The 27,221-nt window shown below is 44.6% G+C and overlaps 2 protein-coding genes across 2 annotated transcripts; both read left to right on the forward strand.

Moving 5' to 3' along the window:
• Nucleotides 1-395: 395 nt before the first annotated feature.
• march6 (membrane-associated ring finger (C3HC4) 6) lies at nt 396-16,476 on the forward strand. Its single transcript, XM_012827927.3, has 26 exons — nt 396-832; nt 1,855-1,954; nt 2,137-2,210; nt 2,936-3,079; nt 3,310-3,382; nt 3,574-3,742; nt 4,403-4,598; nt 5,473-5,534; nt 5,791-5,823; nt 5,938-5,989; nt 6,076-6,134; nt 6,912-6,992; nt 7,315-7,383; nt 7,494-7,568; nt 7,919-8,053; nt 8,209-8,328; nt 8,438-8,538; nt 9,188-9,325; nt 10,272-10,467; nt 10,647-10,716; nt 10,960-11,141; nt 12,009-12,143; nt 12,372-12,461; nt 13,349-13,481; nt 13,842-13,977; nt 14,278-16,476. The coding sequence occupies exons 1-26, from the start codon at nt 814-816 to the stop codon at nt 14,363-14,365; spliced, it is 2,730 nt and encodes a 909-aa protein (XP_012683381.1). The 5' UTR covers nt 396-813; the 3' UTR covers nt 14,366-16,476.
• A 2,491-nt stretch (nt 16,477-18,967) lies between these two features.
• On the forward strand, nt 18,968-24,477 carry ankrd33bb (ankyrin repeat domain 33Bb). Its single transcript, XM_012827813.3, has 4 exons — nt 18,968-19,766; nt 22,486-22,615; nt 22,913-23,053; nt 23,202-24,477. Exons 1-4 carry the CDS (start codon nt 19,341-19,343, stop codon nt 24,014-24,016), a joined length of 1,512 nt encoding a protein of 503 aa, XP_012683267.2. The 5' UTR covers nt 18,968-19,340; the 3' UTR covers nt 24,017-24,477.
• The last annotated feature ends 2,744 nt before the right edge of the window (nt 24,478-27,221 follow it).

Consider the following 27,221-nt stretch of genomic DNA (forward strand, 5'->3'; position numbering starts at 1 on the left):
TGTTTCGAGAAATACACTTAATGTTTTGCCAATGTTAATGAGTAGCCTACCAAAGCGACTGAGAAACGGCAAGTGATAATGCCTTACGCATTCAGACAGTCGGCAATTTTTTGCCACTTTTCCTTCCTTACTTTGGCATCAGAAACTGTGTTGCTTTTAGCCTGTATTATAGATTTAAATTCTTCATTTTTGTCATATTCATCATTGTGGTTTGTTCTTGACTGAAATATGCGGCTCTATGCGATTGGTCATCTGATGCCAACATCACCCCTTTAACGTCAGCTCATAGCTATACTGGGAAAACCTAGGTTGACTCAACGAGTTGATGGTTGATAATAACCACAAATCACTATCATGAGATCGCTACTGCGTGACTGTGGTTATCGGGTTTGTCAAGCATGCTAACGAAAAGTTACCCTATGTTGAAATTGCCTGATTTGGCTCAGAACAAGTGTCGTGACTTTACGTGCGTGCGCAGGTATCTGACGCAAATGCAGGCTGTAGCGCAAGTGCACTCTCACCAGAACGACTCTGGCATAATATACTCTCAACACTAAAAGCTTGGCTAACGTTACATTAGTTCACAAACTATGTTGATTGTACTTAGTCCATTTGATTCTTATTAATGCGAAATTGAAATGAGTTAAATATATACTGAAAGGTGCGAGGTGTTGCGCTCAAACACCTGCTCCGAAATGCACAGATATTTAATTTTCTTTCCGAGTGCATTATTTTCTTGATCAGTATGTCAGACGTCGTTAGCTAGCTAGCTAGCTATGTGTTGACTGGAGGGACAGTGCGTCACCATTCAAGATGGACACTGCCGAAGAAGGTAATTTACCCCGACTAAACCACTAGAATAACACTACTGGCACAGGTGTTTTAATGTTTTGCTGTGTTTTATACCACACAACGTCCTTTAACGTAATGTCAGAGGTATGTGTATTTTGGATGACTGACAGAAGGTGACCATTGGCTGTTGTTAGCTAGTTTGCTAATATTATAGCATAGCGAACTTATCCTAGCTAGCTATATGTTGCAAATGTGCTTTGATAGCGTGCTAACTAGCATACCTAGTATGTGATCTACCCTAGCTGACAACAGCTATCATTAGCACTTTGAGGGCTTACTATCTATAGCAGACGTCCTCATTAGCTAGGTAAGGTTGCCTCGGTCAGAAGCATCTTTTGTATTTGAGTTGCAACGGGAAACTCCTGAACATCCACTCCTGAACATCCACAAACGTTAGCAAACTTTCATCTTGCAACCTAGGATGGTGTGGGTAAATTGCAGCTACCCAGCCAGCTAGCTGACGTTTGTTTAGTTATTAAGCTCGTTCATAAGCATTAACGTTTGTTAATGTTGTCTGTGTAACGTTAACTAGCGCTACAAACTGTCAACACCGCGAGTTAGTTCATTATGGTTGCATCATTGTAACTGATGAACGCCAGATCCTTTTCAGTATGTTTGATCACTCGTATTGATTTAATTTTTTTCAAAATTGTGAACTAATCAATTGAATAGAGGCAAGCGATGCAATATATCTTTTGTTAGTGATGCTAGCCACGTTGATATTGATTTGTAAACAATAAATGCTTATTTGTCCGATTGCACACCGCTTAAATTACCGACAAAACAAGACATTCAGATGCTGGAGCTTTGTTGTGTAGCCTTTGTCTGAGTTTGTTCACCTATCCAGAAATCCGTACTGCTGACATCAACAGCTCAGAATTTCGTGCCATTGAAAAGCCTGAGTGCTTTTTTCACTCCAGCCTTTCGTAGACACCCTGGTTTTACCTGTATGGTATTGTAGTCACTGGTCAAAGTCTGACTTTGCTTTTTATGAATTGACAGCCGATATATGCAGGGTATGTCGGTCAGAGGGGACCTCTGATAAGCCCCTTTACCATCCCTGTGTCTGCACTGGAAGCATTAAGTTCATCCATCAAGAATGGTAAGAACTTGCTATATTACTTTCCTGATATTATAAAAGAATGTCCTGGCTGCTGGTAGAAACGTTTAGGATGGTCCTCAAAGATTAAGATGGGGATGCAACAGAATATGTGCTTTTATGTATCGTTAAACCAGCCCCCTCACCCACCCTTTTTTTCTACTTTTGTGTGTTTTCCTCTTCAGCCTTGTTCAGTGGCTGAAACACAGCAGAAAAGAGTACTGCGAATTATGCAAACACAGGTTTGCTTTCACACCAAGTAAGTGTCCCTTGCTGTTGCTGCTTTTTAAAAAAAACTGTTGAAGATGTTTAGTCTGTCAGGTGTAAAAACACCACTTAATGGTGTCTTGTGTGGCTCAGAACTGTAATGTGATGTGGAACAATGTGGTTCAATGTAGTTTGACCAAGACCTTGTTGACCCATTTTAATGACACAGGACTGATATCTGATGCTCCCGATGTGGTTGATGTGGATTGTTATCTCAATGTTTCTTTTTCTGATAGCAGTGTTTTGAGAATTTGCAAGTAGCCAAGTTAGATGTGCTAGTTGAACTAGATTCCCAGATAAGCATTCATGCTGACCTCTGCACTTGGAGCAGGGACTTTGAAATCAGACAGCATTGGCCCACTCAAGCTTATCAGCCAAGTGATTTGCATTCAGTCCCCTCACATTTTGGGCCTTTGCCATTTTTAAAGTCTACCAGACATTTAATTGTTTACTCTGTAACTCAAACTTTCTTGGAAGAAGACTGGTCCACAGTAAATCAGTTATGTTCATTTGATTGTTTTGTTAATTTTTATTTTGTATTCATCAAAGTATGAAATGTTATAATTAAATGTAGAGTTCATATATTGTTATAAACCAAACTGAAACAAACACTAAGACATATATAGTTTGTCATGTTGTCATGTTATCATGTTGTCAGCAGTATGGTATTATTGATAAATATGGACCTATTGCAACTTCCTTCTCTCTTCTCTCCAGTCTACTCTCCAGACATGCCCTCCCGGCTGCCAGTGCAGGATATTTTTGCTGGCCTGGTGACTAGTATAGGCACAGCCATCCGCTACTGGTTTCACTACACACTGGTGGCTTTCGCCTGGCTTGGTGTTGTCCCTTTAACAGCATGTAAGTGGTTTGCTGATGACATTTGAGTAATTGGGAATGGGAGTTTGGGGAACTTGTGCACATGTTTATGAGTTTTGGTACACTTTTTATTATTTGCACCAAAGTTTGTCAGTGGCGGTGGGGGGGGGGGGGGGGGGTCTTATCAGTTGTTGTGTTGAATTCCTTATCTGAGGAAACCTTTGGTTAGAACGCTGCTGTCTTGGGTGACGGCTTTTTCTCTCTGTCTTCAGGTCGCATCTACAAATGTCTGTTTACAGGCTCTGTAAGTTCACTACTGACGCTGCCACTGGATATGCTCTCCACGTAAGTCCGCTGCAAAACGTGGCTGAACCTGATGTGCACCCAGCAGTTTTATTTGTGACGCTCAGATAGTTTGTGGAAGTCTGAGGTGTGAACGTAGCTCACTCTGACTGTGTGGAAAGAATGTGTGTCGCCTTGAGGGTGGTCTCTAAGCTGCTCTCTTTCTCTCTCTCTTTGTCCCCCTTACTGCACAGAGATAACCTGCTGGCCGATTGCCTGCAGGGTTGCTTCGTGGTGACATGCACGCTGTGCGCCTTCATCAGCCTGGTGTGGCTCAGGGAGCAGATTGTTCACGGCGGTGCCCCACTGTGGCTGGATCAGAACCAGCAGCAGCCGGGCAACGTAGCCGCCCGGCCCAACGAGGTAGGACTGTCACCCACACTCATGTAAGCGCAACATTGTATACAACAACGGGCCAATCAGAATGCACAGTAGAGTTCTTGTCTTCTCTGGAGTGATCACTGATGTATGTTGCCTGGAAAGGATATGAGGAAGTTGCCACTGTTACTACGTAGTCAGCATTTCCAGACTGTAATTCATCGCACAGCTGTGCTGAAATCAATAGAGAATATTCCTGGAAGGACAGTAGACACTCTTCGGTCTTCAGGGACCAATTAGAAACACAGTGCTCCTGTTACCCTTTCTTCTTCTGCCCCTTATTCCCAATTAGCACAGCCTGGTCCCAACCATTAGAGAAACTCCCTGGAGATGTAGACTGATACTCAGGCCTTATGTCTCATTCTCTGCTCTGTCTCTGTCTTCTTTACACTGCTGTCTCCCCTCTCACTCACTGTTTTTCGCTCCTCATTTTGCTTGCTTTACTTTCCTCTCTGTGTGATTTTGTTGTATTGCGTTTCCCCCCCCGATTTGTTTGTCCTGTCTAATGTTTCTTATGCCTTTTTTTTTTCTTTCCCTCTTTCTTTTCATGTCATTTCCCTTTTGCTTCTTCCCTCTGCTCCTTCCATGCATCCCCCTTTCCATTTCTCCCTCCATCCCTCCCTCTGTCTCTGCCCCTCTCTCCAGGCTCCTGCCCCAGGTAATGAAGCTGGTGTGGTGGAGCAGCAGGCTGCCCCTGCCCCTGCCCCGGCCCCGGAGGAGAACGCGGTGCTGGGTGAGGCCTTGGAGGGGCAGGCCGAACCTGAGGAGCTGGAGCTGGACAACGAGGATGAGGAGGAGGCTGGGGCAGAGGATGCTGCCAATGCCAACAACGCAGCACAAGGTAATGCGCTCTGCCCTTGTGGACAACAGTAAACACTGTTTGCTTAAACGTCTGTGGTTGCGTAGTGAGTGAACCCACTAAAACAAGGGTTGATGGTAATGTTCTGTACCTCTTGCCTATTTTTATTTTATTTTTTAAAAAAATGTGTAGGGGTTGTATAAGTCCAACTGAAGCCAAGGCTAATGTTTTTATGTTATATTACTCAGAAAATAATCAAATAAAAGACATCCTGTATGTATATATATTTCAGTCCATATATTTTTGTACAGCCGTCTTTCACGTGAAGAAAACTTAGTTTCTAGGTCCCCTATAAGGGCTTGATGTTATTTGATGTTTCATGCACATCTGCACTTTGTCATGGAAGCGATAGCGTTAGTCTGAAAACAGAGTGTTCAGAGAGCGGATACATCACTAGAGGCTATCTCAGCTGGTCTCAGCCAGTCCTTATCAGCTTCTCCACTCCACTTCTTCCAGTTGCTGGCTCCTCATGGCCCCCCATCTCTGTGTGTTTGCAAGAGCAGTCAAGCACACCCACTGGAGCCGCATCAGGGCGCTTTCTTAAACAGATGCTTAACTTACAACTATAAGAGCCTCAAGTTCCCAAATGAGTTCCTTTTCTTGCCTCTCTGATCATGTTCTTCAGTGTCACTGTTCAGTTCATATCTATCCAGTCCTCCCTAACTGGGAACATCCAGCGTCCTTCCTCCTGACCCCTGTGCGGATTTCTCCGTCTCTGATCTGTTCATACATTTCTCTCCACATGCATGTATTTGAAGGGCATCACGTCTGATTGGTCCTGCATGTTATGCTAGTGCTGCTGAACGCTGATGTGTTTGGGTGTAGCTGAGACTGAGGAGTGTGTTTTTGGTCTTAGATGACATGAACTGGAACGCTCTGGAGTGGGACCGAGCTGCAGAGGAGCTCACCTGGGAGCGGGTGAGTGACCGTCTGACCGTCTGACTGACTGACGGACGGACGTACGTGCCAGATTCATCCAATCAAAGGCTGGCAAACTCTCTTGTATATGTATTTGATGATGGCTAAATTAAACAAATCAAATTGTTACGTGTTTAATCTGCATTCTTTGTCAGACTTTTCTGCTCCCATTTCCGTGTATTTGTTTTTTATTTGTGTGTTTACTTCAGCACCAATAAATTAATCAGATGGCTTTTCTTGTTTTCTGGTCAAACAGATGCTGGGATTAGATGGCTCTTTAGTTTTTTTGGTATGTATGAGAATGGGTATTTCATTAATGAGACTTATTTGAATAGGCACTTCAGAGGAAGAAGTGTTTCGGATTCATATCTGATTATTGCCTCTTATTGTTTTATTGTCTCAGGAGCATGTCTTTTGGGTGGTCTCACTGAATACACTTTTCATTCTGGTGTTCGGTAAGCATCTTTTAATTTTTTATCTGAAGTCTTTGTCCCTTACACGTCTAAGCATGGTGCATAAATATTTGTTTTCGTCTTTTCAGCTTTTTGTCCATATCATATTGGGCATTTTTCAGTGGTGGGGCTTGGCTTTGAGGAATATGTGAGTGACCCTTTAAAACTTTTTTTTATTACTATTACCCCTACAAGAAAAGGCAAACCTATGCAACAGCTGATGCACCAAAGGTGGTGTTTGTAGGTGTTCTGTACAACATGGAACAAGTAGTAGTAAAAGGAATTCATGTAGACTAGGTGATGCGCTGATCGAGTTTTGACATGTAGATTCTCCCCACAAGAGACATTTGCTTAATGAGTGTCATGATAAAGGTTACCCACACTGCCAACTGTTTTGTTCATTCTGTGTACATTAACCAGATGTAGGAAGACGTTTTCATTGGACTGTGTGCATATTATATGTGTTCTCTGCGAGAAAATGTTGTTAAAGTACAGTTAGCTGTGGCAGGTTAATTTGTCAATGAATAGCAAAAAAAAATGAGGACTTTTCAATATGGTTGTGTTTAAAGGTTTTCTCCCCATTAAGTAGAACAGCTTTCACAATGCTGAGGACTGTTACATACCTATCACAAGTGGCAGACTGGAGCTCATGTGAACGCCACCATGCTCTAACGTATTACACTCCGCTCAAGTCCCATGTTGTTAATGCTCATGGAATTATGCCACGTGCCTCCACCGTGTTATAGACGTGACCCTATACATTTTGTCAAGGGAGGATCAACCGCCTGTTGGGTTTGCAAATACATACCTATCATTGCCTAATCAACAGTTCTTGGTTTGCACCACATGTGTGGTTTTGTACTTTGTTGCATTCCACACGTGTTATTTTTGTATGCCTACATTTTTGCGTCTGTTTCTTCCGTAGGTGAAGGCGTCACATTTCGAAGGGCTCATCACCACCATTGTGGGCTATGTTCTACTCGCCGTAACACTGATCGTGTGTCACGTATCCTTCCAGAGTGTGTAATTGGGAATATATGTTAAGTCATCACTACTGAGGCCCAATCCCAAATTCTACTCCTTAAGCCTGACTGGAAAATCCAAGTAACAACATACCAAAGGCTATGTGTTCAGGTTTCAGAGATCATTAAGAGACTCATAATGCCGTTATATTAATCTATAAGTCCATTAGTTATAAGTGCCTTTAAACTACTAGATGTTGCGTAAATGTGCTGGTAATGGTCCCATTTTTGCCTGCTGTTTTTTGGCCTTTTTGAGCAAGATTAGAAGTCCTGTGTTGCTGTGTCTTTCCTTATTTGAAATTCCAGGGATTAGCAGCATTAGTGAGATTCCAGAGATCACGGCGGTTATTAGGGGTGTGCTACATCGTTGTAAAGGTAAAACTCAAATCTTCGCACACTCTCGCTGTACATGTGACGTGTACGAAACGCCAACCTGTCAATGCACAGTCAGAGCCTGATGCATCATATGTTTTGTCCAAACTTAGGTGTCTCTGCTGGTGGTGGTGGAGATAGGTGTTTTCCCCCTTATCTGTGGCTGGTGGCTGGATATCTGCTCCTTGGTATGTTGAAGCCCACAGATGTGTCCCCAATGGCTGTATGATTTACATTTACATTTAGTCATTTAGCAGACGCTTTTATCCAAAGCGACTTACATATGTGTGACTTACAATGTATACACATTTTTACATTTACACTGATGGCACACTGCACATCAGGAGCAATTAGGGGTTCAGTGTCTTGCTCAAGGACGCTTCGACAGGGAATCGAACTAGCAACCTTCTGTTTACTAAACGACTTATCTACCTACTGTACCACTGATCTTGTACAATGTCAATGTAAATGTCCAATATTGAGAAAGGGAACCAACATCCTAAGACTTACATTTTGTTTTTGTGTGTATGTGTAATAGGAAATGTTTGATGCCTCCCTGAAGGATCGAGAGTTGAGTTTTGAGTCTGCCCCTGGCACGACCATGTTCCTCCACTGGCTCGTCGGGATGGTCTACGTCTTTTACTTTGCATCGTTCATTCTTCTACTGCGAGAGGTGAGGACAGCTCTACCCTGTGGGTTGCCCCCCATTATGCCAAACACGATTATCATGCCCAAAGCAGTTTAGAGAGAGTGTGATGTTCACCCACATAAAATCGAAAATACTAAAATCGTTTCTTTTTTCTCTCTTTTTTTTTTTTTAATATATAGGTGCTCAGGCCTGGTGTCTTGTGGTTCCTCCGAAACTTAAATGACCCTGATTTTAACCCAGTACAAGAGATGATCCACCTGCCAATATACAGACATCTGAGAAGGTTCATCTTATCAGTGGTGAGTGGAGCCTGCAGGATCTCCGTCCAGTCTCAGCCACTAATGTGGGTGTGGAGGCCATGGCAACAAAACACAACAGCCATCCGTGTAATAATGTATGCCGTTGCAGGTGGTGTTTGGATCCATTGTTCTTCTGATGCTGTGGCTTCCCATTCGAATCATCAAGCAGCTGCTTCCTTCCTTCCTCCCCTACAATGTGATGCTGTACAGGTACGTTTCTTTCTTGAAATCACTCCAATGTAACGACTCCCAGTCACGTTGATCTTGTCTGGTGTATGTCTGTGTGGGGGATGATGGTTCTGTGTGGGGGTCTGCCTGTGCAGCAGCGGGGCACATGAGGATACGGTAAGTGTAACGATGAGTGGTGGGTTACATCACCTCTGTCAGGTATTGCAGGCGATGGCAGCATTCCCCTGGGGCTCTCCCTGGAGGAGCCTTGAATGCTAATGGGGTCTCGCTGGCACTCACGGGCTCCTGTGGATTATGATGAAATTCATTACTTGTTTGTAATTTGCTTAGCTTGATTCTGTTCAATGGTCCCCTTCAAGTAGCGACCAGTTTTTTCTGCTTCATGCTGTGATGTAAGTGTGTATTCTGATTGGAACATGGGAATGCTGACCTCACCTAAATACATGGCACCAGGTCGGTGTTGTCGTCTAGCCTCTGCTAACAATGCAAGGCTCTGCTAACAATGCTGGATTAAATATTTGCTGGATTTGTTTTGTTTGTCCAGTGGAAAGCCACTAAAAAAATGTGTTCTGTTCAGTCACACTCTCTGTCTGTCTGTCTGTCTGTCTGTCTGTGTCTGGTAAGAGAGTGCCCTCTAATGGTTATGTGTGTGTTCCCCTCTTGATCTCAGTGACGCGCCGGTGAGTGAGCTGTCTCTGGAGCTGCTGCTGCTGCAGGTGGTGCTGCCTGCTCTGCTGGAACAGGGACACACACGGCAGTGGCTCAAGGGTCTGGTGCGGGCCTGGACCGTCACCGCTGGATTCCTCCTGTACGTTACCATCACACATATACAGTATCTGAGCACAGTCAATAACAAATCACTATGGAGTCGCATACATTGGACATGGCTTTGCATTCGGTTGATGCAATTATTTGTGCACAACATATGACTGAATGCCTGGACAGGTGGGCATGTGATAATGGAGGGAGTTAAGGCAAGGTATCGCCTTTTGATTGTCACACCTGGGATTAGTCTAAACTTCAATAAATCATTAAATCATTTCCCCTCCAAACACACATACTTGCAGCGAGTAAATCCTGAAAATGAAAGGAATCAGTGGGGGCTATTAAACCTTGGCTTGTGAAGGCAGCGGTTCTTAATGGGGCCAAAAAACGTGTTCAGTCAGAACGTCTATATTTCCTCCTCATGCCTGCCAGAACACGGCCTCGGTACGGTAGGAGCATCGTTTTTTTCGGAATGGATTTAGAACACATGGGGGAAAAGAGCTGCGTGACGGCCCTACAGATGTGCTAGCCTGAGCCCTACAGATGTGCTAGCCTGAGCCCTACAGATGTGCTAGCTTGAACCCTACAGATGTGCTAGCCTGAGCTTGCAGGGCATCGCTTCACCAACCTGATTCTGCCAGGCCAGTCATCTGTGGAAGGGGTTTGCTACCTGCCACACTAAACCACAGTAAAAAAAAAAAAAAAGCCAGCTTCAAGGGCCTTGGGATAAAAAGCAGTAGCAAAGCATTCACCGTGTGAATAGAAACCTTTGCAAGGTGATGAAAGCGATCGACCGTGTGCTGAGTGTTTGCCCTCCAGAAATCTATAATCGCACAGGTGTGCTGTTGTGACCTTTATCAGCACCCGCCCGCGGATGAATCAGACTATTACACGAGTGAGCAGGGAGGCATTCCACCCCGTCCCTTATTAATTGAACTCTGCCTTGCCTCTCACTCTTCCCCTCCCTCCCTCCCTCCCCCCACACACAGAGACCTGCACTCCTACCTGCTGGGAGACCAGGAGGAGAATGACAACAACGGCAACAACGACCAGCAGGCGCGTAATAACAACAATGCCATCCCCGTGGTGGGCGAAGGCTTGCACGCGGCCCACCAGGCCATCCTGCAGCAGGGCGGGCCGGTTGGCTTTCAGCCATACCACCGACCAATGAAATTCCCCTTCAGGGTAAGGGCTGGCACCGCAGACCAATCAGTGTTCTTTTCTAATTGTTGAGCAACGGTATTCTTTGTGACCAGATGGAGCTGCTTCACCTCAGGAAAACAGTTGCACAGCTTCAGGTCACGTTTCAAAATGTTTTGGCCAGGCAGACTAATCACTAACTCCTCGTCTGTTGTTTTCTCCAGATTGTCCTGCTGATAGTGTTCATGTGTGTGACACTGCTCGTGTCCAGCCTTGTCTGTCTCACTTTGCCAGGTGAGTGGTAGAGAAAGCACTGTAACCTAAACCACATATATGGTGTGTTGGCCTTTTGCATATAGCCTTTTCTATTTCATCAAATGCTTTGCACATTGTGCATTTAATACACATTTCCTCCTTATGGGAGCAACATTGTATATTACGTAAATGATTTGGCTGTATTGATCAGAAGACTCTTAGCACAGTTGAATATTGTTCTAGTAGTGTGTGACTGACTGACTGTCCTCCACTCCACTCCAGTGTGGGCGGGCCGCTATCTGATGTCTTTCTGGACGGGCAGCGCTAAGATCCATGAGCTGTACACGGCGGCGTGTGGCCTGTACGTGTGCTGGCTGTCCATCCGCGCCATCACCGTGCTGCTGGCCTGGATGCCTCAGGGCCGAAACATGATCCTCATCAAGGTCCAGGAGTGGACACTCATGGTACAGCCGCATAGCTCTTCCTCCCTCTCCCTCATCCGCTCCCTCTCTCTCTCTCTCCACATCCCTCTCCCTCATCCGCTCCCTCCCCCATTCCTCCTCTCTCTCTCTCTCTCTCTCTCTCTCTCTCTCCCTCTCTCTCTCTCTCTCTCCACATCCCGATCCCTCATCCACTCCCTCACCATTCCTCCTCTCTCCCTCATCTGCTCCCTCCCCATTCCTCCTCTCCTCTCTCCACATCCCTCCCTCTCATCTTCTCTCACTTTTCTTCAGCCATCCTTCCTCTCCTCCTCTCTTCTCTCGCTCCTCTACCTTTTCGTTGTTCTGTCCTCCTCTCCTGTGGCTTCTGTCTCCTTGTTACACCAGCTATGGGATGTTCTTGTAATGCAAAACAGTGTTCTTCATTGCTGCTGTGGTCAGGCGTATCTGCTTTTAGCTTTTCCTTTGAAGTGAAGCAGACTGGTGGTGTGTGGTTTTAGTTATTAAAAGAAATGCTTGTAGTTTGCACTGTCCCTTGACGACCTATACTAATAATGTATTCATGTTTGCTGATCCTGCTTGGAGTTGAGGAAATTAGCTGTTGTTTCTCTGTGAAGTCTTTGAAGCCATGTTGACCTCAGGCTTTGTTCTGGTCTGTTTTTTTTGTTTTGTTTTATTATGTTTCTATTTGTTGTATTGTAATGTTTCCAACAATGGCAATGAACAAAAACACATTACATAACACCTCTGGAAGTGTTTTCGCTAAATGGCAAATATTTTCCAAGTGCAGTCATAATTGTTGGGCTAATTGCTTAGTAAGTGTCATTGCCCATGAAATACATTGTATTTCCAAACAGAACACACTAATGTCCGCGCCTTGGCCCTCTGTAGATCCTGAAGACGCTGATCGTGGCGGTGTTGCTTGCAGGGGTGATCCCTCTTCTGCTGGGTCTGCTGTTTGAGCTGGTCATCGTCGCCCCCCTCCGGGTCCCTCTGGACCAGACCCCCCTCTTCTACCCTTGGCAGGTAAAGCCCCAACCCCCGTGCTCTGAGGACAAAAAGAAACAGCAGTGAATTGTGAAGTTCCCACTGTGGCTATGTGGGAACTGTCATCTCTGGAATTTACCTTTTTATTTTTAAGCTTGATTTCACTGAGATCTGAGGCCTTGGCATGAATTTGTCCGTGGCCTTGTGATGGCGGAAGAGATTACGTAACCACGGCGACTCTGCTCCTTTGTTATTGTTTCCCTTTAGGACTGGGCCCTGGGCGTCCTGCATGCCAAAATAATCGCCGCCATCACCCTCATGGGCCCGCAGTGGTGGCTGAAGACTGTGATTGAGCAGGTGTGTGTGTGTGTGTGTGTGTGTGTGTGTGTGTGTGTGTGTGTGTGTGTGTGTGTGTGTGTGTGTGTGTGTGTGTGTGTGTGTGTGTGTGTGTGTGTGTGTGTGTGCAGACACAGCTCATCTCCTGGCTCATCTGAAACGAGCCCAAGCTTTTTCATGTGGCCAGTCATGCCATGTCTCAGGGTTTCTCTGGCTGGAGCTCACCTGCTAGGGCAGATCACGAAGGCAATGCCAAGGTCATTCCATTCCACAGCACAACCACTGGCAATGTTTCCACTCTACCAGCTGCATCATGGTTCAAATCGTTCCAGTTATTTTGTATTCGCTACAAATACAGGTTCAGCAACTGTACTAATGAAACTTAAGAAACTCAAATTGGTAAATGTCCCGTTTCATCCATTTCAATCCGGTCTGTGAATTGTTAACTACTGCAACATGGCTTCTCATAGCAGGAGACCACTCTCCTAAACTACGTACTGTGGCAAAAGGATCACACATCTTGTGTTTGTGGAACAAGTGATCCACAAATTAAGTGAAAGCCCAGTAGATCACCTCCATATTTATTATATATGGAGCAAACATATTAAGTAAACATCTCATAGCTACAAAAACAGGTAGTGTTTGAATATGTTAAACAGGATGTGGTTAGCTTGTTCTTGTTCTTCATCCATGGAACATAATCTCATATTCTTAGATCGGTCATACATCAAGGGTCACACAGTGAAACTACCACATTGGCAGCCACTGGAATGATTATCTTAAGCTTATGGACATAACTGGATCTATGTGGCGGTATTGTTCAGAGTAACAAGCCAGTGCGAGCGTTAGCGAGGGGGACTGTGTGTGCTGAATGACTAAACCAAGGCTTTGATGTTATCATGTCCCAGGTGTATGCCAACGGGATCCGCAACATTGACCTGCACTTCATCATCCGCAAGCTGGCCGCTCCTGTCATCGCCGTGCTGCTGGTGTCACTCTGTGTGCCCTATGTCATCGCTACAGGTGTTGTGCCTGTCATAGGTATGTCCAAGACACTGGGTCTGTGTATGTGCTCAGTGTATGTGCTCATTTACATGGAGAATATAACAGGAGTGTGTTGTTTACGACCCGGCTAAAGGCCGTAGCAAAAGAGGAGGACAGACATGTTTAACGTTTAAGAATTTATAAAAGGAAATTTAAACAAAGCAAGAAAAAGAAAGCATGATCAAAGTCATGAAGCAAGCACAGTTGTCAGTAGGCGGGCCAGTAGGAATGATTAATGTAGACAGGGTGTTTGGATGAGTGAAAAGTGAGGTGTTGTGCAGTGTGAAATTAGGCCCATCAAAGAGGCGGATGTCTGCCACCGACTGTTACTGAGATCTCTGCTCTTCCTCTGACCAGGAGTCACGCGGGAGATGGAGAACCTGGTGCAGAGACGCATCTACCCCTTTCTGCTGATGGTGGTGCTGATCATGGGCATCCTGTCCTTCCAGATCCGCCAGTTCAAGCGCCTTTACGAACACATCAAGAACGACAAGTGAGTGCCCGCCAGTAATCGGTCACAGCACTGAAGGCTCAAAGACACTATCTGTAACGCCTGCATGACAACCTTCAAATTGGGTTGGCATTGGTGGAAGAGACAAAAAAATTGTTGCGAAAATCTATATGTTATGGAGAATCAGGATGCAAAGTTTGCCAGCTTAGACTTTCCCGTAAGAATGATAGACTTGCTGCTGTATTTATGTCCATGTTTTTAAAACCTGTGCAGACTTGATGTAGAATATCATATATTAGTGGTTAGTAGTTGTCCTTAATCCAATACTCTTCTCATCTGCAGGTATCTTGTTGGACAAAGACTTGTGAATTATGAACGAAAAACTGGCAAACCCAGCACTGCCACCCACAGTAGCTCCCCACAGGAGTAACAGCCTGTGTGTGTGTGTGTGTGTGTGTGTGTGTGTGTGTGTGTGTGTGTGTGTGTGTGTGTGTGTGTGTGTGTGTGTGTGTGTGTGTGTGTGTGTGCGCGCGCCCAGCACTGCCACCCACAGTAGTTCCTTACAGGAGTTATAGTCTGAGCAAGTGGTTCTGCTTCAGAGTCAGCTGGAGGTGTGTTTGTGTGTGTGTGTGTGTGTGTGAAAGAGACCAGTTGAATTTGTGTGCGTGAGGTCTCCAGTGCCCTCTTCCCTCCAACTGTTCAACTCTCCAACTGGTGCATGACCCATTTCACCTTGTGTCCACTGCAACTCTCTGTAACTCTCCACGACTCCAGCTGCCTGTGTGCTTATGCCTGCAGAGGGGACTTGACAACAGACTACCACAGGAGATGAACAACAACAACACCAATGCTAAACAAGACACCCAACACAAATATAAAATATTCCTCCTCCTAGGAATATATGTGTATGCTAATTTATTAAAGTGTAGTTGTCACTTTATTTCGTTCAGATCGTGTGGCTCTGTTTGGATTGGATTGTGGTATCTTTTTATGCTACAAGACAGACGTCATGCTTGTTTTTATTGACCTTTTTTTTTCCCGCCCACAAATGAACAATGGGGTTATTGGTCATGAATTTGGGTCATTCGTAGTTTTTATTTATTAGTTTTCTTTTTCTTCAGAGGTGTTCGTGGACTTTGACTCGCAACGTTTTTAATACCACCACTCTGTTGCGGACAGCGTTGCGTGTAGGAGTGGGTGAGTTGTTGGGTGAGCTGAAGACTGCTTTGCACTTCACCCGGGATGCTGTAGAGAGCTCTACTCCACCAAGGGTCTCCAGTGTCTAGCGATGTCATGGCAGTGGTGCCAGATGAACTTTGAGCGTGGAAGCGGGTGGCCTTGGACAGAGTTTCCGAATGCTGACATACTTCCTTAGCACAGATCTTAATGCTCTGGGGCATGGAGCCTCACGCGGCCTACCAAAGAGCTATTTTGTGTAGCTCTGTCAAACTCTCCACTTGAGCTCTGTGGGGTATGTGAGCAAAGGCTGTGAGGCCTCAGTGATTGAGCATATTTATTTGCCAGCTATGTTACAATATGTTGATTGTGCATCGGCTCAGTTTCGAGTGTGTCCTGTCAATACATTTTCTTGCCACACTTCATGTGCAAAGGGTGACTTCCTTGGTGAAGGCTTTGTTGCACGTGTACCAGTTGGTTGCACTTTGTTTTTCTTTGAAAGAGTAGCACTAGTTGGGAAATTCTTCCAGTTTAATTCAATCAGTATTGATGTATTGTACATTGAGAATACAAAAAAGTACACAAAAAACAAAATTCATAATTAACAATGTCATGCACCAGTGTTGAAGAATTATACCTTCTCTTTTATGGTCTGTAAAAAAACGATTTCCATCAGATGTTTGTAAATAGTGTAACATTGCAACACTCTTGGACTGTAGTTTGTTTTGTTTTGTTTTTTTGATTTCCATTACAACTGTTTCATTTTGACATTTCAGGCAACTGCTGCAAGTTGAGTGAGACTCTGACGGGAGGGTCTGTTGGATTTGTATCAGAATGCCGCAGAAGTAGTGTTAAAAAGCTGAGATTCTATAAGTGACCTTATAGTATCCACCAACGCAAAACTGGAAATGATGTGCTTCTTGACCTTGTTTTGGCTTCATCCGAAGGCAAATGCTCTATTTTTATATGTGCACATTAGAGGCGCTACTGATTGTGTTTGATTTCTTTTCTCTCTCTCTTGTCTCCTCATCCTGTGGTTTCCTTTGTAACGGGATGGTGGTACACAGCACTGTTGTTGATTGAAATCAGCATGCTGTCAGAATTAGTGGCACAATTCCGATTGCTCCCACTTGCCTGGATAAATAAATAATTTGTCCTACATCCCTCTCCATAGTATGTGTGTGTGTCAGGCTCCTACAGCCCTCGCTGCCATAGTATGTGTGTGTCAGGCCTATACAGTACTCTGATTGGTTTAAATGTGCTGGGGGGCGGGGGGAGGGACCTTTCTCACATCGACAGAGGAGGATCATTTTGTTTTGTTTCAAGAATTTAATAACAAACATTAAATCACACGTGTGGAATTTTCTCCTCTGCTTCATTTGAATAACTCATATGTGCCTGACCAGTTTTAAATTGGGCCATACTCCTCTGACCCCATTGTATGTGCTACTGTACTGTGTGAGCCTTAAGAGCGTTTATTCAACGTTGTGTTTGCCATAGAAAGAGCGACGTAGGGTGCAGCCTCATCCCATTTTGTCCGACCGAAGTGCCTCAGCTCCACTAGACTGAGGTTGAACAGGCTCTGCCCATGGATGGATTATGAAACAATGGGCCCCTGGGCCTGGACATGTAACAGCTCATGGGGGCCTGGGCCCGGTAGGCCCATTCGGTAATCCATCCCTGGCTCTAACTCATGTCTGTGTTGTACCTGACATCTTGAGGCTGTTGTATATCCCTTATGCACTGCTAAGTGGGCTCCTAAACAGGCTACTATAGCTTCATGTTATTCCTTCTGATTTAGATCAACGTCAACGTATGGGACGTTCCGTAATCATGCGCACTTTTTGGACATTTAGAATTGTCAAATGGGGGGAAAAAGAACACAACATTGTCAAATAATATAAATATTACATCCAATTGTAAATGTTTAATGTAGATGTTGAATGCTAAACGTTCAATCTACGTCAGACCTGAAAACTGAATATTACAATACACACAGTCCTAATTGGCTATGTTTTCATTGCCAATTACCGTATGTATTGTAATAACCCGTTTTCAAGTCCAACTTGTAGATTGAACATTTTACATTTACATTTAGCATTTAATATATTTGGCATTTTACATTTACATTTAGCAGGGGAAGTTCATATTTTGTGTTGCAGAAATATGAAGTAACGTTATTAATTTATTTTGCAAGGGCTACTGAGAATGACATCATTCATAGCTCAGCTTGCCTCTGCTATTAGCTTTCAGTAGTTCACTTAGTTCTCCTTATGATGGCACTGTTGACGCCATCTGTCTGCAATCACATGTGAAGCTAACTAGACCCTATTAGTTGTGTTTTTCATCAAAAGGTCTTGGCCTGTCCACACCGTGCGGTGTACAGCCCCACTGAGGCTTCTCTTCCCGACCCAATGATGATTTGTCCTTTTCAGGTCATTGACACAAATAGCCTACTTGTGACCTTAAATTACATTAATTTCTGTATGCAGATGAATCATTACTGAAGTGTGTTTTGTAATAATAGGAACAATTATAGTTATATATCTCATCAAGGCTTTCCAAATGATTTTCACAGAGAAATGAAAATGCTGTTAAGGGTAGGCTATAGGCTCCATGTGCTGACCTGATAGCAGAGTCTGCGTCAAGCGAGGCCCATGTTCAATTGCTGTCCTAAGCTCTTAAGCCAGCTATTCAAGCTGAAAATAGCGTAGGAGTCAATAGGTTGATGTGTCATTGCCATTTCGTGAACTGTGAGGGCTGATTCTGTGGGCACTCTCTTTGTAAAAGTGCGTACCGAGCTGTGAGGCAGGTGCTGCGGTACAATTACACATGAGTGTTGTCTGGTTTAACGTCATGCTACTCCCTTTTTCCTTTGAACAGACACACAGTCTTCCTGAAGAATCTCCGTATAGAGGATGCTGATCGTTATTTAAAACATATCCTTCCAGCCAGCCTATCTAATCGGGTGAATAGTTCACCATGGGGCAGATCTTGTGTAAATGCTGACATGTATCTACCTATCAACCTGTGAGAGCCTTGAGATTAGTCGTCCCTGATAATGCGGAGCAGAGGATGTGCCCCCGGCTTAATGACGATGTCGGCGGTGCCAATTTACCTGCTGGCACGGCTCTCTGAGGTCATGCTGTCGAGAGATCTGCATTGTCTGGGCTCATTGCGTCACTCGCCTTGGCCGCAAGGCACCGAGGAGCCACGGCCCCTCCACTTCCATAACATAGCGGAGATTGGACGCGGGCCACGAGTTGCATTTACAGAATTAAAGGAGGGTGGATTGTCTTGAAGAATGTAGGCTACTTTAATTTCTTCAAGTTTGTGAGGTTCTGTCATTCCTGAGACTGTCTGTTTTCATAATTTCATAATCAATGATGAATTTCGTTCTTAGGTCAGATCTTAAATGGTGTAGGGCTTTTTCCAGGTCTTGTGTTAGCATATACCCCAATAGGCTAAACTGACATTTGCACATGCATTACAAACTGAATGTGCTTCCACAGCTGAGAATATATCTTCATATTGTCAATAACATAGGAAAATAACGTGTCCACATAGACAGGCATTATGGTCTGATAAAGATACCTTTGTTCATCAGTAAAGTGTGCAGTGCATTGAAGAGGAAGTCCAATGAGAGCATGTTATTTATGTTGTATCTAATTATCCTTTCACTAAAAGATAAAAGGTGAAAGCTAGGCCAATGGAAGACTGAGGTCACATATAATGTAGCATTTTCAAAGGGGAAAACAATATTATTTAAAATTACTCTCAAGGATTCCAGTAAAAACCATAAAAGACAGGCAGAGAGAGAGAGAGAGAGAGAGAGAGAGAGAAAGAGAGAGAGAACACATGTGTATGTGAGCAAAGGGATTAAGAAGCCTCACTTCCGACAACTCATCTTCCAGGTAGCTGCGGCGTAAAGGCATGGGCAAATTCGTCCTCACTCAAGATGAAGTTATAACGCTTGTTCGACAGATGGAGAGCGATGCACCAACGTCTATAATTCACTGAAGATGTAACTGCAGCTGTGTACGGGAGCTTCAACCGTTTCAAAGCAAATGCGAAGGGAGAGTTTGGGAGCTTGCGCAGCTTTAGTTTTAACCGGCTTTTTGGTGTGTGTCAGTCGGAACATTGGAGACGAGTTATGAAGGGGTATGGTCGATCTTGAAAAATCTTCCTATAACACCTTCTGCTGCACCTTTGGGACCTTCCTGGGTTAAATGGTGCTGATCATTGAGGAGGGTCCTGGAGGAGGTCCACCTTTATTGAAAGTTCAGCTTAATGGAACTGCTGATTATGGTGGCGGTGCGCTACAGGAGAAGGTGTCACCTTCTCAAACGGAGTCGGACGAGACGGACCATTCAGATGAGGGGGGCAATGATGACTACTACGACGACGACGACGACGTGTACCAGGAATTTGAGGAGCTCGATCTTTCGGATTTACAGGACACGGGAAGTATTTTGTCCGATGATTCCTTTTACCCTCGCGACGAGTCTCTGTCTGGAAGATCTCCTAGCCCCGAAAGTCCCGAACCACTGACATTTTTCAAGGCATGCAGCAACAACAACGCAATCATTGTCAAAATGATGATACGACAAGGTGTAACTGAAGAAGAAGTACAAGAAGTAGATAAAAACAACAGAGTAAGTCCTGCTTTAGCGGATTGTCTAATTTCGTGTTGAGCAAATCAACAGGTGGGCAAATGGTCAACAGGTTGCGCAAGCTGTGTTTTAAAGAAATCAATTGAAGTTATCACTGTACCACTGTGATTCCATCCCTTGTGTGTTCAAAATGAAGCACTCTTGATGCAATAGTCGTTGGCTGTGTAATACACAATGTAAGGTTAATTTGGATTACAGACATAGGTCTTAGTAGGTGTTAATTCAGTACAGCAATATTAGTTTCAGCTAGATGAAACAGCACCCAGATGACACATTTGATATCAGTTATCTTCAATTAAATATATGAAGTGGTTACAATTCTGAAAATCCCAGCCCAGTTCTGTGTGGCCTATTCACCATTGTTTCCCTAGAACAGACACATAACACATTTATAGAGTTCTGGATCGCTGTTGTTTATAGCACTGAATACAGGGTTCTGGCCCCTTTGTGGCTTTTACATATGATGTCCAACTGAATGTTAAAATCTCATGATTGTGCTTCCAGCAGTCAGCTAAATCCAGGAACAGATGGTAGTTTGGACTGCTATCCAAGATGGACTCCAAGTGGATTGTAATCATGTGTGAGCTTTTAAAAGGCTCACTAAGACACCATAAGGGCATTCTCAAATGCCATCCGGACATATTCTGCTGACCAAAACAAAACATGTAATGCAACAACATGTTATAATAAGGAAGCAGCTTTAAAAAGCAATGTCCAACATTTGGGGCTCGGTTTAAGCATCCCATAAAGTAATTGACTGTGGCTGAGTGACTAGTTGTTGGGATTTTGTCAGACTTTTTCAGCAATATAGACTTGAGTTAGACTTGTCCACATACACAGGCGGGTTTATGTTTTAGTATGTATATAAAATACAACTTTGCACAATAAGACATCATCTACTAACCCACTTGTTCCTTTGTTGGCTGATAAACACAGACACTCTGTCACAGCCTCTGCTGCCTGGTACAAACAGTGGATTGGATTGCCTCAACAAAGGCGAAGTGCAATTACACATTACCTAGTGTCTATGGTGTTTAGAGTTTAGAGCGTTATGAGTCACAGTCATCTAAGATTACAGAGTGTCCATGCAGAGTATTCAGCAGGGGTGCACTCACAAACAGCTATTCTTTTGCATGAAATAGTCTGTGTTCGTGACATAGTGACCATTACAGTAGATGACAGAGGCAAGCATTGTGGTATTCTTTCAACTGCATGAGCCTCTTCTCTTAGCAGAGTTTAATACCCCATAGCCAATCTCCAACCCCCTCGGAAAACAACAGGCAGAAAAAGCATCCGCAATCTTAACCGCAGCATCTGTAGTCTTTACGAGTTTTATTACATACTCTGGAACAAGGCACTTAATACAAACTCCACAGCGCTCTTGCTTATACTTGGAATTACACACAGCTCAACCTTAACAAACTGACCAATAACTATTTTAACCCTGTAAACCCTGTGACCTTTGAACCTTTCATTGTGTATAAGAGACGTTATCGTTCGGCCTTTTCTTTTCCCTGTGTATCTTGAGGTGACCCTATTAGGGTCAACAGATTACGGTCCCATTCATGTTCACAGGGTGAATGACACCAAATGTCGAGTGCTATTGTCATGATTCTCCACTAGACTTGGCAGAAAAAATGTATATTTAAAAGTATATTTAACAAAGACATATTTTTTTAATCGGGTATAATAGCATATGTTTAAAACCAGCCATCCAGCCATTTCAGCCATCCAGAGTAAAAATGCCTACTGTTTTGTTGTTGTGGTGCTGTTGTGGACATGTTGACTATGAGCAAATTAGATCAGCAACAGAATAATCACTGTTGGTGGACTGTATTATCATGGTCTAAACAGGTTCCTTAGCAGCCCCTTGCCCTGTAGGAGTATCTTCTGGGAAACTCCTTGCTAAGTCGTAGCTAATACTATTTGTGGAGATGGCCATCTGCCTGACGTTGTCTTGTCCTTAAGCAATCTAAACCTCTCTGCAGCCTAGTCATGTCAGGTTTTTTTTAATTTTATTGTGACTGTAGAGTGCCGATATCAATATCAATATAAATATCAATTTGATCTGTTTTAGAAGCATTTGCTCTTGCTTGCATGGATGTTAACTTGACTTTTTCTTGTGTGTATTTCCCACTGTTACGCATAGCTTGTAATAGGTTTTGCCTAGGTCAGTGGTAATGCTTACCACTGTTACACATAGCTTGTAATAGTTTTACCCTAGATCAGTGATAATACCTACCACTTTGCCAATGCAGGTCTTTGATCCTGTTGACCGAAATATATATCTGCAAGGATTATGGTCATAGAGACCCTCCCAGCTGACCACAAAGACTACAACACAGTAGTCCATTATGCACCCAGTGTAGTGCTGAAAGAGCTTCAGGCTAGTTGGTTGAGTGACTGTGTGTTAGCCCAAAGTTCTGTTGTTGAGCCCTGTTGCGTCTTACAGTGGAAATGCAGCTCGGTTCCTGAAAGTCATGTAACTCCGTGCTGCTCTCATGCAGTTCTCACTCAAGCTCACGCAGTTGTGCAGTTGTCTTATGGAGTTCCCTCACAAGCTAGTTAGCCCACTGACATGTCCAACGAGGTGTGAAGAAAACTTTCTTAGTTTGGCCAAGAGTCGTTGACAAAAAGATTAGTTACAGGAATTCAGTCGTCAGTAAAGTGTATTCACTTTTTTGCCTCATTTTTGTCACAGACAGGACTGATTATTGCCTGTTACAGTGGCTATGTGGATGTGGTCATCGCCCTCTCCCAGTGTCCCTATATAGATGTCAACTGGCAGGACAGTGAAGGAAATACAGCCCTCATCAACGCTGCACAGGCTGGTGGGTATAGTGAGGCTTCCACGATTCACAAGTCTACTGTTTTCATGATATATTCCGTGTTACCTGTAACTCCCAGATTTTCCTAGTAAAACATGCAGTATTTGCTTGCAACTGGTATATATACCAGCGAAAGGATTAATGGCACATTTGTAAAACGCAGTAAAATTCTGCAAAGTGCTGTATATCGGGTACTGAATATGTAGATTTCAAAACACAAGTAATTGAGTAGACAAACCTTTTCTGTTTGCTGTCTTTGACATCTCTCATCTCTCATTTTTCCATCGGTCTGACATGTAGGCCATCAAATGATTTCCCAGTTCCTACTCAACTACTTCCCAGGGCTGGACATCGAGCGCAGGAACTGCCATGGCTTCACGGCCATGATGAAGGCTGCCGTGCAGGGCAGGTCTGAGTGTGTGCGAGCCCTCATGCTGTCAGGTACCACAGACAAACATCAGTCTTCCATTGCATAAAATGACACCTATAGTGGGGCATGTTTCATACAGCATGCAATGTGCATAGGTATGGGCACCATATCAGTGGTTAGAGTGGGTGCCCTTCTCGCAACATGTACAATTTCCCACAGGTGCTGACATTGAGGCCCGTGACTATGGCCGCAAGCTGACCGCGCGGGAGTGGGCCCTCCTCACATGCCGCCACGAGACGGTGCGCACGATGGAGCGCCTGATGGAACAGCCTAGTGCCGAGCAGTTCTCCGAATCCTACCGTCTGGAGTGGCCGCAGCTGGAGGAGACGGGGGACCACGCCCCGGAGCCCAAGTCCTGCTGGCAGCGTCTCGCCGACTGCACGCGCTGCTGCTCCTTCGGCGCCGGCAACAAGGTGGACGCGCAGGACGACGGTCCGTTGGACTACATGGTGCGCTTCACCACCGCCCTCAAGGGCCCCTTCCTGGCCATCGGCTGCCGCACCGTGTGCCCCGGAAGCCCGCCCTGCGTGGGCAAGCGGCGGCCCGCCGTGCAGGACATCCTGCGGCAGCAGCGCGCTAAGGAGCTGCGCAGCCTGGCCTCGGCGCCCGAGAGGCTGGCCACCTACAAGCGCCTCTTCCAGAACTCGCGCGTGCAGCTCGTGCCCAAGAAGAGGGAGCGGCGCGCCAGCCTGCAGCCGCAGATGCTGCAGGACATGGCGGCGGCGTCCACGCTGGCGCTGCGCCGCACCAGCCTGCTGCCGCTGCACATGATGCGGCGCAGCAGCGTGCGCCCGGGCGTGGTGGTGCCCAAGGTGATGCTGTGCAAGGCGCCGGCGCCCACCTACAAGCCCGAGAAGAGGAGGAAGAGCCGCGACCCCAGCCAGCTAGAGATCCCCAAGTGGAAGTACAAGCAAGCGAAGATTGAGAAGAAACAGGCGAAGGACAAAATCAGGTTTCCTGCCCCTAGAAAATAATATTGAAGGGTCTCCATGTTTTTTTATTATTATTATTATTATTGTACGTGACAAGCCTGTGAGCCACAAAAATTGAAACTTCTCTACTTTGCTTATGAGGAAGAGCTTGGATGTTTTGACAAGACTTTTTTTGTGGTTTTGAACATTTATGAATTTATTTTTGTCATGTTGTATTATTATCACTATTATTGTATTAATGCCTCACATTCTAACTGCGAGGGAATCGTACTTGAAAATTTGATACTGAATGCTTTTTTTTTATAACTGTAATAATTTGTTTGTATTAATGTTTTGTTATTAATGGACACTGATGAGTCATCCACCACCATAAACCTTCAGCACTAATGAGACTTTTAGGGAAGTCTGAGCTGTTGTGAACTCAAGTATTCAATATCAAAATGACAGAGTGATATCACAGTGTGATAACTAGAGGTCAATAAAGGCAGAACATGCTCAAAGTGTTAATTTAGTTGAATTCTTTTTTTCACGTTCACGGGATACTTGCCTGCGCTTCTGTAGTAACACAGACAGACCTTCAGTGAATCAGGCAGTATAAAAATGCCAACGTTTGTTTGGTGGTTCTTGTACTTTATTACCTACGAGCCGGCAGCTGTGGCATTAAACTGTAGTGTTGTAATATTCAAATGGCAAGATCACAGAGGGTACCACTGACACCAATGTTGGGTGAGGCACCCGACCATCTGAGCTCCATCAAGCTCAACAGGGAGTCGGACCCAGCAGCAGAACACTGTAGAAAGCATGAATCACAAAGACCCCCAGAAACACCCCCCACTGTATCATCACTGTATCATATCATTTCTGACATCGCTACCATGTCATCTAAGCCCCCTCCTAAGAGCGGAGAATATAAAGTAGAGTAATATTACCAGAGACGAGAGAGAGAGAGAGAGAGAGAGAGAGAGAGGGAGAGAAAGAGAGAGAGAGAGAGAGAGAGGGAGAGAGAGAGGGAGAGAAAGAGAGAGAGAGAGAGAGAGAGAGGGAGGGAGAGAGGGAGAGAAAGAGAGAGAGAGAGAGAGAGGGAGGGAGAGAGAGGGAGGGAGAGAAAGAGAGAGAGAGAGAGAGAGAGAGAGAGAGAGAGAGGGAGGGAGAGAGAAAGAGAGAGAAAGAGAGAGAGAGAGAGAGAGAGAGAGAGAGAGGGAGAGAGAGAGAGGGAGAGAGAGAGGGAGAGAAAGAGAGAGAGAGAGGGAGAGAGAGAGAGAGAGAGAGAGAGAGAGGGAGAGAAAGAGAGAGAGAGAAAGAGAGGGAGGGAGAGAGAGAGAGGGAGGGAGAGAAAGAGAGAGAGAGAGAGAGAGAGGGAGAGAGAGAGAGAGAGAGAGACTGAGGCCGAGGGATGTTTACTTGGCAGGCTAGTTGGTTAGCCTGGGTGCCACATCAGTGGTGAGGCCTCTGTAGGAGTGTGTGGAGGTCTGCCAGTAGGAGGCAGCATTCCCCCTCCCAGCGTGAGAGACCTGCTCCGAGACCCAATCCCCTGTTCCCAGCCCAGCAAACCTTGAAAGATTTTCTCATCTGCAGGAGCATCTCAGAGGACTGCCCTCCCCCCTCCCCCCGGCCCCACCCAACTACACATTTAAAGAGACAGCGCTCCACAAACCAGCCACCACTGCCAGAGAGCTACGCTCTCTACTGAGACACAGCAGGGTGGCAGAGTGCGGTAGCATTCAGATATTTGAGACATGTTGAATGAATGAATGTGCTTGTGAATGCTTTTTATGATTGTTTTGTGGGGTTACCGCGATGTGTTTTGTTGTCTAAAGAATCAAGGATAATAGCTAGATAGATAGATCGATCATGTAGAGTCTTTTAAAGGGACCCCATTAAACGTTTTTCTTTTTACGCCCCCTGAATAATGCCACAACAGATGGTCACGCAGGTTGAATGGAATCCTGTTGCAATTGCCATGTTTCTGATTCTCCTTCCTTTGCAAGAGAAGCGTCTCGTCCTATTCAGAGAGGAAAAGAAAAAATAAATGCAGTTGACATGATGACACCATAACGGCACTCGCATCTAGCCTGAGTGGCTGCTGATGGCTGTCAAGAAATTCCATTACCAGCCAAGTGAATGGAGAGAAAAAAAAAACAAATAGGCAGGCAGCTGATTTTCAACATGTCTGTTATGAGCTGGCAACCTGAAGAAATGCTTTCAGGATGGCTTGACACATAAGCATAAGGGCTGCTGAAACAAACATGTCACACACACGCACGCACGCACACACACACACACACACACACACACACACACACACACACACACAGATTCTAGTCAAGGAGCAGTGTATATCACATATAGTATATGTTGAATATGGTTTACAATTTTTTGGGTGTGTAAAAACTGACACCAATTTCTAGTCAGTATTGTGTGGAGCAGACTACACAAAGACAGTCTGGACAGTAGAAAGGTAATGTCAAAAAACATTTACTCTCCAATGGTCAGTTAATATTTTTGTAGCAGTTGCAATCTGTTGAGGCAATTAAAAAGATTCACAATTCTCTCAAACACATTGTCTAGCAACAGAAATAAAAAGTTGTACTGACATTTTCAATACAGGTAGTCAGACATGTCTACTTTCACAAAATGTTGTTCCGATTTTAAGATGTTCACTACAGAGAGTGCTGCAGAATATGCTAAATAACATTTGGGATCCTTTCCTTTCCTTGCATCAGACAAGTTTCTATATATCCAAAATGATATGTAGGGGAGACCAGGGCTTCCTACCGCAAACGATCCTTGCTGTCTTATAGATACATAATTTGCAACTTCCTTTTGACAATCAAGTTGAGTAGTTCATAGATATGTGCCATTGATATGTTTTGTATCATCATTTCTCTATCTCTTCCTCACTATATGTCCCACATGATGCTATGTGCACATGGGGGTTTAGCAAAGTGACAAGAAATGACATGATTACTTAGAAACTGGCCATTCGTTTCACTGATGCTCTTTAATGTTAAAGTTAGGGGCACCAAATGGCAAAGTACATAACTTGTAACACCAAAACATACACAAAAGTGGGCATAGTTTTATAGCACCTGTTCCTGTCAGAATTACACACACTATGTGATAATGTCCCCACATGGAATCCCAAGCCCTGGTCTCCTCTGCTGGACACGGCAACATCATGACGACAAGAGGTCAACACCTTGGTGACGACAAGAGGTCAAAACCTTGGTGTGTCATTTTTGGAATA

The sequence above is a fragment of the Clupea harengus genome, chromosome 25 (genome assembly GCF_900700415.2).
Source record: "Clupea harengus chromosome 25, Ch_v2.0.2, whole genome shotgun sequence".
In the NCBI taxonomy this organism is placed as follows: domain Eukaryota; kingdom Metazoa; phylum Chordata; class Actinopteri; order Clupeiformes; family Clupeidae; genus Clupea; species Clupea harengus.